The sequence below is a fragment of the Seriola lalandi genome, unplaced genomic scaffold (genome assembly GCF_002814215.2).
Source record: "Seriola lalandi dorsalis isolate HSWRI2012SDOR001 ecotype SW California unplaced genomic scaffold, Sedor1 jcf7180002054873, whole genome shotgun sequence".
Classification (NCBI taxonomy): Eukaryota; Metazoa; Chordata; class Actinopteri; order Carangiformes; family Carangidae; genus Seriola; species Seriola lalandi.
The window spans coordinates 1,029,227-1,043,754 of record NW_019525426.1 but is presented as its reverse complement, the minus strand read 5'-3'; the positions used below and the strand labels follow the sequence as shown (position 1 = coordinate 1,043,754).

Here is a 14,528-nt window from a genome sequence, read left to right as displayed (position 1 = left end):
ACCCCGTCCCGTCCACCCCCTTCTTCTCTTTACCAATCACTCTCGGAGCAATTTCGTGTTACTCCCCCTGTTGACCTGGATTCCGACATGGCAGGTGCCAATCGGATGTGGGTGGTTTGGGGTTTTCGGAGGAGGACAGTGGCAGTGGTGAAGGGGTGGGTGGGATGAGGCCTTCACTGTACCAGTAAACACTGACTCAGTCCCCTCTGGGCCCCCACCCCCAAGCCAGCAGGTGACTGTTAATGTCCAATATCAATGCTGAGAGTCTACTACATCTGATTCATCCTGAAAAAAATGGAACAAATTAAATCATCACTGATCAAATTAAACTAGTCAGCATGTGAGAAAAAATGTGTACAGGTATTTCAGGATTTGTTGGATAACTACATTAGCTCTTAAATCTGGTGTAAATTTCTTCAACTTGTGAACTTGGCAGGCTGTTAGTACACATGTGGGCTACACTGACCATGACTTCTGACCTGGGTCTACCAGATGTGACCAAGCAAAGCATTTGCCGACATGGTCTTTGAACTGGCTACACAGAAATGTGTAAATTCCTTACTTCAGATTGTGCTTTATAAAGCACAAGATCTCAACTAAAGGTTCGTTTGTATCCACTGCATTTCATGACTGCATGCTGTCCTGTCATGTCATGACAGCACACAGGACAATTCTCAGATCAAATACAAGTTAAAATGGAATTAATCTTTTTCCATATACATGGATTATAAATAAGATGTTATCGAAAAGGAAAATCTATGGAGATTAATTGTTGAAAAATGATAAACACACATGGTTCCACTTTTGGAGGTTGTATTCCTTCCCTTACAGATATAAGCAGATTCTACTGGCAGTTTAATGATTGCTGCTGTCTCATAGCTAAGCTGAAGAAATGCCTTGACCATGGCCAGCGGAGATCTATCGTTTTGCCGCCCAGCAGCAGACTCGCTAGTGAATGCCTCTGTTTCTGTTCCTGTGCAGTCATACAGAAGTGAAGGGAGCCAGGCTCTTTGTTTGGTCAACCCATGGGAAAGGCCTCACTCTGTTCAGATCTCTGAGAACTGAAACACTGATTCTATAGGCAGGGCTACAAGAGCAAAAGAAGAAGAAGAAGAAGAAAAAAGAGCATGAATCCCTCATATTGGGAAGATTCACACAAGGAGTACAGTGATGGATCACAATTCAAGGCCCAAAAAGCAACGGGCAGGTAGCGCAATACAGGGATAATAAAGTGCAGAATTAAACAAAATTGGATGACATTGAAGTAATTAGGAAAGAGTGAAATGAAAGGAACAGCTAAGAGAAGAAAAAGAGGAGTATTGAGAAAGAGAGAAAAGGAGAGACAGAGATAGACGAGCATGAGGGTGGTAACGAGTGAAAAAAGGAGCTGGATGGCACTTTGGCAGCTTCAGCGTGTTCCCAGGAGGATTACTCAAGCACTAGATGCCGCAGACTGCCAGCAAGACCACAGAGAAGCTCCATGAATGGAGACACACACACACACACACAAAGATGCACACGGACACACAAACATATTGCTCGAGATGTCTCCCCTGCTGTACTCTGGTGTCTGTTTCACCTGTTTCCTGTCCGCCCTCTTTTTTTTTTTACCAAGTTCTACTGTCCTTTCCTCTTCCCTTTCCTTTCATTCCTCCACTTTTCCCAGCTTATTCTCCGCCCCCCTTCTTTCTCACACTCACTCTATCACTCTCTCACTCTCTCTGCAGCCTTTCCAAGCAGCAGGGAGACGACAGGCTTGGCTTGGCCAGCGACAGACAGGTAACATATGCTGCATCTTCAGGCTGCTTGTGCAGCCCTTTTTGCTTCCCTATGCAAGGGGCAGAGCTTGCAGTAAAATATCAAGGAGGAGGCACTACCCCATCTTCTACCCTGCTCACCCACTCCATCTTTTGGCCGTTTATCTCTTTCGAACCCAGAGTCCCGTGTGTCCTCCTTGTCTTTTTTCTCTTTCTGTCACTCCCACATATCAGAGTTACTGTCCTGCTCTATCTAACACTTCTGGCAGTGTAAAATCTCAGTTTATCTGGCAGAAACTGAAGTGCTTCCACATTGTTCTTGAGTTTTGTTGTTACGTACGAAACACCAAGGCAACAAGGAAAATAGCCCAGCTCCATCTGCAGCCTGCTTGCTTTCGAAATTGTTAGGGATCATATAAGAAAATAACTGTTTTTCGCTATGGAAACAAGACCAAATTTTCTCCTTTACATGCAAACATCCTATAGGATTTCTATTAGTCTAATCTGCAGTGTAAATGCAATTTTCTTTTAATCATCATGCCTGCTTACTGGTGATGGCTAATTTGCCATCTGGTCTACCACTCCCAGTCATCAAATGAGGATCCCACACAAATCCATCCAGTGGATTCTTCTTAATAACTCTCAAGCACAGCAGACCACTATAATCAATCCATAAAACTGATGATTTTGATTGGTAAAATTTAATTTTCACTGTCAATGAAGAGGCTATCAGTTAGTCGGCATATTGATCTTTTTGACCAGGATGCTGTTACTTCCTTTTACTCCCCATATTATTTACCCCTGGCTTGCATATCTTCACAACTATACCCTCCCCCTATGTCAGTGTGTTAGTGTGTGTGTGTGTGTGTGTGTGTCTGTGTGTGTGTGTGTGTGTGTGTGTGTGTACCTCACAGTAGCGCAGGCTATACTAAACACAAAGGCACAAACACACATGTCCATGTAAACATCTACTCTGCCCTGAGTACCCCGAGCAATGTCTACCCTAATTAAAGTAACATCCTCACAGATGGTTAACATAACAGGTTCTGGGAAATATGATTTTGACTCAATTCGCATCCAGTGGGAGATGGGCGACGCTGCAGGGGCTTGTCTCGGCATGTGAGCGCCTCTGCATATTGTCTGTGTGTGTGTGTGTTTGTGTGTGTGATTACTTCGATGAATGTATGCTCAGAGAGGTTGGTCCTTTGGTAATTCAACGTTGGACTTCATTACCTTACCACCATTACCACACATAAAATTTGTTATCAATGTCAGTTGATACTGATAACACACGTTTAATTAATTTCATATAGCTTTGCATTTATTTTAGATTCATCCAGTTGATTCAACAGACAGAATGAATCAGGAGTTTTCTATGAGCTGATAAAATGTTGAAAAAGAAGAATATTACATAGAATATATTTCCCTTGGAAAAATATAAATATCCAGGGAAATAATTTGTTTTCTATTGGTTCCTGACAAATGCAGGTAAAGAGGATTAATGGAGCACTTTCCCTCACACTAATGTTACTCTTCTCTGTAAACAAATGCTAAATATGTGCATAATGTGGCCAAACACATTCCTATTGATGTGAACGAGAATTTCCCTTAATGCTATGGCAGCATGTAGGCTGAACCCCCACACATGACAAACACATTCATGTTTATTTAAAAAATAAAAAAACCTTCCACCCTCCAGATTCATATCCAGTGACTTATCCTCCCTTTCAGTCATGTGTGAGCTTGCCTTGAATGCCTGTTGTGTCTATTCATGTAAAGGCAGCAAATGCCACAGTAGCTACAGAAGAGAGCAGCCTCTGGGGAAAAGGACAAATCACATTAACTGCATGGACACTTTCCTTTACGGATTCTCCCCGCAATTACACTGAAGCCCCAAGGCCTCTCCTCACCGGATCACATCCCTGCTACACAGCGCACACGGCACAGACAGTTCCTTTCCTTTCACTAGGATCACCAGTGGAAGACAACGTGCCCATTAAAAATCCAACATACACGCTTATCTGTACCCAGAAGATGCACCACCTCCTCTCCAGGTTGCAACCATCAACATGCTGTTGACAGAAGAATCCACAAGTGACAGTGACAAGCCAAGAGTAATGGTGATGGTGCCAAGAGAGCTGGTTTCCATGGTGACATTTATGGTGTTATTAGATAACACTGTGCGCGTGTGTGTGTGTGTTAATATGGAAAGGAATGGACGGCAACGGTTGGCTGATGAGGTGGGTGGTGGTAGTATGACGGGGTTTTCAGGTTTTGTCTGTGGAAATGTGAGTCCATGAAGAAATTTTGAAAAAAACAACAAAAAAAACACGTTCAATTATTTTCATGGACAGATAGAAGATACAATCAGCTATCAGGTTTTCTCTATCAGAATGAAACAAGTTTACAAACATTGATTATTTAATTTTGAATCTATCAGAGCATGTCTAAACAAAATGATTAGCCTACAGCAAAACCACTTTCTGAACTCAAGTGGCAACTTGTTGACTAATTTAGTATCAAAGTCACTAATGTACATATGGTAACAGTTCACCACCTGACACAGGATACTGTAGCACCTGGTGTCAACACACAAGAGAAAGAGTATAAAAAAAAACTACAGCACTATCACCAAAGTGGTGCCTCAGGTTGCTGTCTTAAAAAAACATGTAGCGGGGTGCGTTTGATTTATTCCTGTGATGGTACTGTTACTGACAAGGCATATAGGTAAACTTAGATCATTTATCTGGAAACAAAGCAATTCGACTTTTATTTGATGCATGCACGCCTCAGTCTGTAATTTGTGAAACTCGAAGAAAGATGTGAATAAATGCAACTCTGGGTTTTTTTCAGCCGTGTTAATGTAATCTGCAGGTTGTCACTTTTATATTTTAATCTCTGAGAATCTGTGGAATATGAATATTGCACAATGGGGAAAAAACCAGTGGTTAATTTAAGGGAGATCTGCAAACAGTTGTTCAACTTGGATGAAATATGCAACCCTGTTGCACCTGCAGTGATTTCTCAATTAAAGCAATTATTTCGATTGCGATGATAAACAACAAAATAAGACACAAATCAGGATTAAGACGAGCCATGCGTCTCCTCGTCATCTCCACCGTGCAGAGTGTATCTAACCTGTTTGCAGGCTGGAAAAAAACAAAAAAACAAAAAAAACAGCATCTTACCTTTGTTGAACAGCACGATGAAAAAAGTTTTTGGTCTTGTCCCCTTGCTGGGTCTTGTCTCATCCGCTTCAGAGGGGGTGAGCCACAGTGAGCTGCAGGGCGCACAGCGGTCCAGGACAGGAGCGCTTCACAGACCGATCGGAGGGATTTTCTCTCAGTAAAATCCGAGGAGCTCCGCCGCTCAACGATCCCACTGAATGAGCTCTGCCTCACCTCACTCTTCGCCGCTTCACTCCCCCACCCACCTCCGCCCGTTTCCCCCCTCTTTGTCTGTTCTGCATGGGAATGCCAACTCCCGTTGGTTGAAGATGCAGCCTATAGCCTACCGTACCCGTCTCTCTCTTTCTCTCACTCTGTCTCTCTCACACCCACTCTCTCTTTCACGCACACTGATTTGGGATACAATAAGTTGATGCAAAACCTGTATAAAGGAGGTGAAGCGCTGAGAGCTGGATTCCGTAACCCCTAAGAGACTAACAAGGGCTGTGTGCCGCAGGTTCTCATGACCTTTATTTTGTGGCACTGACCAGAGATTGTAGGCTTAAAACTCATTAAATCCAGAGCTTGATTTCTATGGATATCATCCCATAGTCTCTCTCTAATCTTCTACAGTATATTGTGTAGGCCCCTATTATGTCACACAATTTACACTGAAGTAGCTACACATTTGAGAATTAGTGAATTTCATTTTATCCTTTATGAAACACTGTACAACTGAAAAAAAGCACGAAATATATTGTCAATGTAAGTCAAAACCATAGAGGAGAGGGGCGTGGGAACATTTTGACACATCAGGTCAGTATACTGACTTGGTTCTGATCCCTTTTTTGCCTCAATAATGTGGCAAATAGACTGTATGTGCTCTGCATGCATGGAGTAGAGGATGAGGTTGAGCAAAAAAAAAGAGGATAACAAAAAGATAATCAATGAAATAAAAGGAAAAAACTGAAGACACACGACTGCAATTTGCCTATGATTCAACTAGTGACAAAAAGTCATAATAGGTTATTTATAATCAGGGCTGCAACTAATAATTGTTTTCATTGTTGCATTTTTAATGCTGATTTTTGTTTCAACCTAACAAAGACAAATAATCCAACAGAACACCTCAGCCCTGGATAAACGATTCCACCCAAGGAATCTGAAAAAGTGCAATGAAAAAGTATCAAAAGTCAGCCAGAGAAGCAAGAAGATCCATCTTCTCTAATCTTGTTTTAGCAAACCACTCTACTCCCAGAATTTTATTCACAGTTACAGACTCTGTCACCATCCCCTCCACTAGCCATTTTACCGATGCCTCTCAAGAGATGTGTGAGTAGTTTTTAGATGTTTTTATAAAGTCAACAATATTAGGCAATAAATGACCCCACCTCAACATTTTTTGACACTAGTAGGGACATTTGCAGCTATTTTAGCAAATTTGAACCTGTATCTCTATCTATGTCTTTTTTTTTTTTTTATCCAAAACTCCATCTCAAATGAAATCAACTAAGTGCAGCCCTGACATTAATCCTAACTAGCTGACAAGTTAGGGCAGATTTGAACTTTACTCTCAAACTCTCCTTGTTTTATTATTCGCACAACTACTTCGGTCCCTTTTCAAAAGCAATACCATGAATATCTTTAAGAAGAGACACTCCAAAAACATCCAAAAACTGTTATTCCCATTTGAGCAATTGTCACTCTTCTATGACAGACCTTGGTCGCCATGGTTACTGAGGATAGAAGTGGGGTCTTCTGGAGGCTATCAGTCATAATAGAAGTTAATCATTGAGCTAATAGGAGATCTCAGCCTGGAGTGTTAGTGTGTCCCTACAAAATAAGAGTATCTTATATTAATTCCTTCACCGAGGTCTTTTGAGAGGATAAAACTTTCCCAGATGGTGATGTAGCAGCGCTCAAAGTCATCCACGTGAACTATATTGCAAGTACTGTTCATCAGACTACTCATGAGAGTAGGTTATTGCAATTTCAATTATGTTTGGGTCAGTGCTCTGTATGCATTGAGAACATATTGAGGAGCAAATGAGTGCATGGGGAGTAATAAGAACAAATTACCAAAACTTCTCCAAGAAATAGAGCCAGAGCCAGATGCTGATTTACCCATGTGAGTGAGCGGTGGAGCACCTTTTCATTTAACTTGATATTCCACCTCTGCACAATTCACTAAATGCAAAGTTTGCATTTTTGGATCACACTAAACCCACTTTAACATTTGGGTGAGATCTTTCTGTGAGTATCAAAGCTGCACTGGCTGCTGTGCGACAGTGTTTGCAGCACTGATTAGAGTCTTCACCAATTCTGTAGATGCAGCTTTGCCACCATCAATGGTTAAAAAGAAGGAAACAAAAGGCTATAATTGCAGGTATGGAAGCAATAGGACTGAATGCAGTGTTATTCTTACCAATTAATACATTTGTTTGATTTATCGGTTTTGAATACTTCTAACTTCTACTGAAAAGCTTGCATTCTAGATGCAAGGCTTGCATTCGTCGACAGGTGAATCTGGTAGCAAATGTAAGGCACATCTAATAAACCATTAAAATAGCAGCTCCAGAAACAATTGTATCCGCATTAGATGCAGGAATCAGTTTCTCAGACTAACTCACATTTCTGTCCAACACTGAGACATTACAGTGAGAAGGAGGGAGCAGACAACCAAAGGACAGGAGGCAGTGACTGAGCATTGAGCGATGGCAGGAGAAGAATGAGCAGGTATGGGGAGGGTGGTCTAGAAGCTGGCCTTCCCCTCTGGGAAAAACGTTACCAGGAAAAGTTGGTGATGTAGAATTTTTTATTTTGTCTGCCTGAAATAGCTCTCGCAGGTGTCATTTAATTTATCAATAGTATCCTAATACTACATGAGTTTATTAGCACCTTAAATAGAACATTTTTTGCTTTGTTTTGTCAAAAAGTAATTAGCAACAGCTTGTTACTTAAATTAAATCCATTTGCCAGTGTGTTAATTCATCCCCTTTATGGGCTCATGGTCCCTGATTACACCACTGAAAAACAATAATTTCTAAAAATATTATAAGTCATGGCAAGGCTTTGTGATTATCTAGATCCAGACAACTGAGACTGTCCTCCATGAAAAAAACAATCCCATAGGTCACCTATGCAAGCAGTTTGTTACGAACCCATCGTTACGTTTTATTGCTAGGCAACCTCTAGTGGCCGTAGTAATTATAATGGGAGTAAAGGAAGAAGTTAGTTGATAAAGTCCATGTTCGGAGGAGGTTCGATCGATAAAACACTTTCATGCTGGAATCTGCTGTTCATTCCTCGTGTGAATCATTGTTTATTTATAATGAAGGTTCTCTAACCTTAAGAAAGTATTTATTTGAACCTAAATCTTTTCTTAAAACTTAACTTCACAACCTTAACCATGTGTTTATTATTCCTACCATGATGATAACGGTCTTGATGACTTTTTCAGTAACCTTCCACTGTGTTTCCATGATGGGCGGAGGGGAGTAGGGCCAAACCGTGACTCTTTGGTTTTGGCTCAAAAATTAGCTGTGTAGTTCTGCCAAATTGAAATTTATGGCAATTTGGCACCTCCACCCCACTGGATGCATGCTGCTACAAAAAAACCTTCCATGGAATCTCAGGGAATTGCCAGCCTTTTGGATGTACCTCAGCGCACGGTGAAGGATAGTCAATATAGAAATGTCAGGATTCTCTTTTGTATGCAAAGCAGCAGGGAACCCATTATTATTCAACTTTTAGGAAGCAGCAAGTTACTCCTTGGATTTGCAGGTTGTTGATGTTTTATGGCAGCCTTTCACTGGGTGTGTCCTCCCAGTGACACAAACAGATTACAGATAAGAACAGGGCAGCAAATGTGTTCAGTGCCACCCATGGGGTTTAAGAACTGTAACAATTTAGGCCCATGTAGGCTATACTTGCCTGGTCTGTCCGTCTCTCTGCACAGCTGCTAGCATTGATCATTTGGGAACTGTGATATCACAAAGCACAAAGCGATTAGTAGAATTAGACATTTGAGGTTTTCATGAACCTACTCTAATAGAATGCTGATTTTCACCCTTTAAAATTGAACATTTTAAATATTATGCATTTTAATAAGTTGTTTCAAGATGAAACCATGATATACAGCTACCATTACAAATCTGCCCCAATACAAAGGGTACATTAACCCTTAAGGGCTTGGGCCAGTGGTGATGGCCTCTCAGGAGCAATCAGAAAACCTGGAAAAGTGTTACGAGGATGTTCGGGGGTAATAAAACTGGCAAGTCTTCAGAAAAACCCGAGGGAGGTGGGGACGTTACCTTGGGGGAGAAGGTTAATTCAAGTATTGAACTGTGTGCTGAGCCTTGTATATTTGAAAGATTGGTTTTGGTGCTGGTGAATGGTACACATGTTTCCAAGAACAGCTAAACCAAGAGAATGTTATTGGCTGCCCAAACAATGGAACCACACCTGCACGCACACAGACACATACTACATATTTCCTGGGGAGTCTTTCATTCATTCTCTCTCTATCTTGCTATCTTTGTATTCACATTATCCGGCTCCATCACTCTCTCTCTCTCTCTCTCTCTCTCTCTCTCTCTCTCTCTCTCGCTCTCTCAGACACACACACACACACACACACACACACACACACCCACACACACACACTCTTTCTCAGTTCAGTCGCAGCAACCAGATTTCATGCAGGCTTTCTGCAGCTGCTGTCGGAAGCCAAACAATCACATCTATAATAAATCATATTGCCACTTCTGGCTGTGCAATTCAGCCCCACGCCTGCATATAGATGAAAACACAGCTGGGGCTTTGCATCGATACTGCAAAATTGCTTTGTGTGTTGAAACATGAGTGTGTTGTATATTTATTCAGGTCTGTGTAGATGTGTTTAAATGGCTTTCTTCCATTTTATACAGTCATATATGGCAGGTAATGACTGAATAATGCCCTGCTCTATTTAGGTTCATACTGTATGTATCAGAGGGCTGAAGGTGCTGGAATAGGAATGTTTCTGGGGGTAGCATGATGAGTTGCTAAAGGTGCAATTGGTAAAAGGTGTGGATGTGGGGGGTAACATCACAGGGTAGTAAACACATTACTGCTTAAAGAATAAGGCTACTGGTATTTTATAATTTTCTTATTGTCAGCAAATCCTGTCAAAAGACTAACACTAACAACAAATTGATCCTTCCAACAAGTATTGCTTGTGTAGCAAATGCTTGATATACAATAGTTTATTTTTCTATTCCACAGACATCGATTAAATTCAAATAAATGAGCCACTTCATTGCACTAGGTGACAAGTTACTTCATTATAATGGATATGGACAGTGCAGTTTATTTTGAGTCAATCCCTGATATAGTGTGTTACCGCCGTAAATACTTACAAGTGCAACAAATGTTAATTAATCAATAGTTTAGAATAGTTCCATTAAAATGCACCACTTACTCTCATTTGAATAACATTTAGTAAAAACTACAGTGCCTAACTTTGCCTTAAAGTAGGAACAAGAAGCAAGAAAAATATAGAATAACACCAGACTTATCCTTTGAATGCAAATGTTTAAGGACATCACATTAGCAGTCTCACTTTGTTATGTCAGACCAGAATACTAACAACGGAGCTGTGTGCGGATCCTTGGTGCCAAGTTATTTTAGTTCAAAGGGCTTTTCTCCTCGCACTGAGAACAAAGCACAGAGGGCCCATCAGCCTAACTGGGAAACTGGAATCAAACCTAAACATTTTTGTGTAAGTCTGGTGTTAAGTATTGTGCCCCTCCGCCTCTCCAGTATCAACTATGGAGTTCTCATGGTAGCATTTTCTCATCATTATCCAGGTACTTTGCTCAGGGTTACATCTCTCTTCCCAGGCCAGTCAGCTTTCGGTTAAGTGCTGCCCATGTCTCTATTGATGATGCCCTGTGAGCTAACCAGGGCCTGTGAACAAGACAGTCTCCCAGCCCAAGTGGACCGGACTCTCCTCTGGGAAACATGTGACTATACTAAGCTGTTGTTCAACCTTAGTAAATGGGTGAAGGAAAGACAGAAAGTCTTTGATAGAAGTTGTTCCTGTGGAGCGCAAGAAAGCCACTGTAGCAGTTGCATTCCAATTGTGATCTTATATTACTAACACCAATTATTATGTGTGGCAGGATATTTCTTTTGAATAATAATTATACTAACAAAAAGACAGAAAAAGAATAATTAGAGCCTATATATATATATATATATATATATATTATAATCATATTCTACTTTTTGAAGCAGATCTTACAAACTGCCCATTAAAGTAATTAAAAAAAGAAAAAGAAAAAAACTTTGAAGAAAAAAAACCCCCAGTAAAATAGGCCTTATAAAACTAAATAAAACTTTACAAAACGCCATGCAAAAATTTAAATGTTAAAAACACTCCCTTGCTCTCCAGATTGACGGGCCTGACGGCATGGACTGCCTCTGATAAGAACATTAGATCTGGGAAAATGTTGAGAATGACCTGAGGCTATGTTCAGGCTCATCCAGTTTTAGAAAATGTATTTTATATTCTGGGCACAGTCCAAGTCATGCCTTAAAGAAATGAAAAAACATTTTTGAAATTGACTGGAATATTTATGATAGACAGATGTTATGCGATACCTTTTGTGGCACAACGTTTCAAAAGTCATAGACCAGCTGTTTGGATGGGAAAGGACCACTGAAAGACAAGAGCAAGCAAAATGTAAAACAGGGAATTGTGATATAAAAATTGCAGTGTGCCACTGGATTGCTAGTGACACCCCCTTAACTACTCCACCCTAACTGTAACCCCCAAATATTTGTAAGCATACTCCTACAAAACTGCTGTTTTTATTAGCTACTCCACCATAGGTTTCTGAACAATTACATCCCTGCTTTTCTCATCCTTACAAACTTCATTTGATCCTTTTTTACCATTCAACCCTATCTCCACTGTATAATATAAAATAAATAGAAACAAAATGCACCCAAATCGACCCATCAGAGGTACAACTCCAAATGAATGCTAATGTTGGTCCATGTCTATTGGATGCATAATTTGTTTGCTTTCACATATGTCAGTGTTGTGCTTTTGTCTTGAGTTTCTACTCAAATTTAAAGGTCTTCATGAGCTGACTCCAAGATTTATTGCTGATTTTGAGCTATGAGCTATGAGCCAGAGAACAGATGCTTATGCTGGGTTTCTCTTACTCCTCTTAAATCCCAGTTCCAGACTTAAATGACACAGGCTTTTGCAATCAGGACCCCTAAATCAGGACCTTCCTGCCTGAGGCTTGCAGACTTAGTAACATTTTTAAAAAACTGCCCCGCATATTCAATTTCTTCAGCTCTAATATGTCTTGTCAAGGTTTGTGTATTTCATCCTGTTTTATTTTGTTTTCTTGTATTTTCATTACTTCTATGAAATTTTGTCATTATTTTGAAATTAAGAACAAATGAACCAACAATCAGAGCCCAGCTTCTCTACTGATGCTCCCAAACACAGAAAAATAATGCATTCTTTATTGCCCCCTTTTGGAAGTCGATATAAGCCGCAGAGTCACTATCTATGTAAACTCACTTCTGAATAATGGAGGAGGGTCAGAACGTAAGTAATTGATTTAATTTGAGCACAGCAGAGAGAATTGATCTGTGAGTAACATGCTCCGCTTATGGTTGTGAAAACGGTATTCCTCTGACCTGGATTCATTTGCTTCACAGCACAAGCCCACTGTGTGCTTCATGGTGCGAATATAAGGTGCATCTTTTTGATTCTCTACCCAGTCAGTAGAATGTATTTGTACATGCGTACATACTGAGTTTTACAATATGATGAACAAAATCACACTCTGAAAAGCTTTACCACACCAACATTTTCTTTAATTACAAACGTCATCATTTTTCTGTCTTTCAATACAATATGTACATCTCTGGAGTCGTATGAATTGATAGAATAATTCAGTACATTACAACATATATACATACCAATGAGTACAATACAAACCAGAATCAGCCAGAGGCTTGAAATGGTTTTCTGGTCACTTTCAAGTCTTTAACCTCAGGCTGAGGGACCTGAACACTGAAGTCTGATAAAAGGTTGATGCCCAGCACATCTAATGTGTTAGCACCCCCTTCAGTTAGAGCACTGTATTGTCCAGTGTTGCTTCTGCATTTAGTAAGAAAATGCCCTTGTGCATGAGACAAAAAAAAAAAGAGATTAGAAAGGACAAATAGATTGAAGAGTGGACACACATAAGGGAGGGGACAGTAAGATATAAAGGCATTTAAATATTTTTGAAGCATAGGGGGAACAAGGTGAGTCAGACAGTAGGATTCTTATTTCATATTGTTCTCTACCCAGTCTCTGAAGTTGGCTACACGTGTGTAAACTGTGTAGAGGTCAGGATTGCACTCCCCTTGGTCATAACCAAAGCTCACCAGTCCCAGGAGCCTCCACAGCCCTTTGCTCTCTCCCTGCGCCTGTGTAAAGCTGAGAGAGGGCTTCTGATTGTTGCTGGCTTGGTTGTCAGAGAGGGCAGGGAGGACGAGGATTCCCCCAGTGTCAGAGGGACATATGTTAGAGGATCCATAGTCAGGCTTCTGGCTGGCACAGAGCATATTGTCTGTGACACTGACCGGCAAGCCGTTACGAGCGTACTGCTGCTCACACGGGACAACGTCGGCAAGGTGAACAACCCCGACCCTCACCCTCTCATCAGCGCCTAAACTCGAATCAGGCAGTGGAGACCAGCCTGTCACAAGCCCCTGTCTATAGGTCACCTCTTCTGCCGGGCTTTCTGAGAAGCAGAGGGGCAGGACCTTCTCCCCAATCCTTGCTTTGTCCAGTAACTTGACCACAGCCATGTCAGAGTCGAGAATATTGGGGTCGTAGTTCGGATGAACTACGATGGAGGCCACCTTAAAGAGAAAGAGACGGACTTACTGTGCAAGTTCGATAAAAAGAAATATAAGGAAACAAGCTGAAGTGATGAGGAAAGCTAATTATTGAGCCAGGAAATATTCAATGTGGTTTAGCTTGCAGCTCACTTTGTATTACATACAAAGGTGTGTTATAGGAAAGATCAATAAAATGTTTGTGGCCTGTGTATCAGTAAACTAAAAGGGCAATCTCCAATAGCTTACCCTCAGATGTTGGAGACCTTTACTTTCCCTGAGGTCATCACGATAATGCTTCCCCACCACCACCTTGATCTTAGCTGCATCCAGAGGGTACACCTTCCCCAGCTCTGTCACACAGTGAGCTGCAACCACCACACTCCTTTGGTTCACCAGAGCCCCGCTGCACACCAGCTGCCAGTCAGAAGCCCGATTGTGGTTGCCAGTTCCTGCTCCGCCATCCTTCTTCAGGGACCCTGCCAGGCTGTCTGCCTTGGTCACCTTGGTCTCCATGCCGTTGGTGGAGCGGCGGTAGATGGCTGCCAGCCAAGGCCAGTGAGCCTCTCCCGGCCTCTCTGGGTCGAAGGTTGGATGCTTCCCACACACTGCCAAAGAGGAGGTGACAGGATGAGAGGCAGACCATGAAGAAGGGGAGGGCAGGAGGACAGGAAAAAGACTTAGACTTAGACTTGAACTGAGACTG

At 41.4% G+C, this 14,528-nt stretch overlaps 2 protein-coding genes across 3 annotated transcripts in view; both read right to left on the bottom strand.

Moving 5' to 3' along the window:
• The window catches only part of LOC111671220 (excitatory amino acid transporter 2), a 29,546-nt gene extending 24,369 nt beyond the window's left edge, over nt 1–5,177 (bottom strand). Inside the window, exon 1 of the mRNA XM_023428285.2 lies at nt 4,946–5,177. The gene's annotated coding sequence lies outside the window, so the exon portion shown is untranslated. The remainder of the gene's footprint in view (nt 1–4,945) is intronic.
• Nucleotides 5,178–12,786: 7,609 nt separating this feature from the next.
• pamr1b (peptidase domain containing associated with muscle regeneration 1b) overlaps nt 12,787–14,528 on the bottom strand; it is a 63,619-nt gene continuing 61,877 nt past the window's right edge. For both annotated transcript variants that reach the window (XM_023428281.2, XM_023428280.2), the window contains 2 exons: nt 14,072–14,430; nt 12,787–13,846 (listed from right to left, as the gene is read on the bottom strand). In XM_023428281.2, coding sequence (XP_023284049.1) covers nt 13,265–13,846; nt 14,072–14,430 — 941 coding nt within the window. In that variant the 3' untranslated portion in view covers nt 12,787–13,264. The remainder of the gene's footprint in view (nt 13,847–14,071; nt 14,431–14,528) is intronic.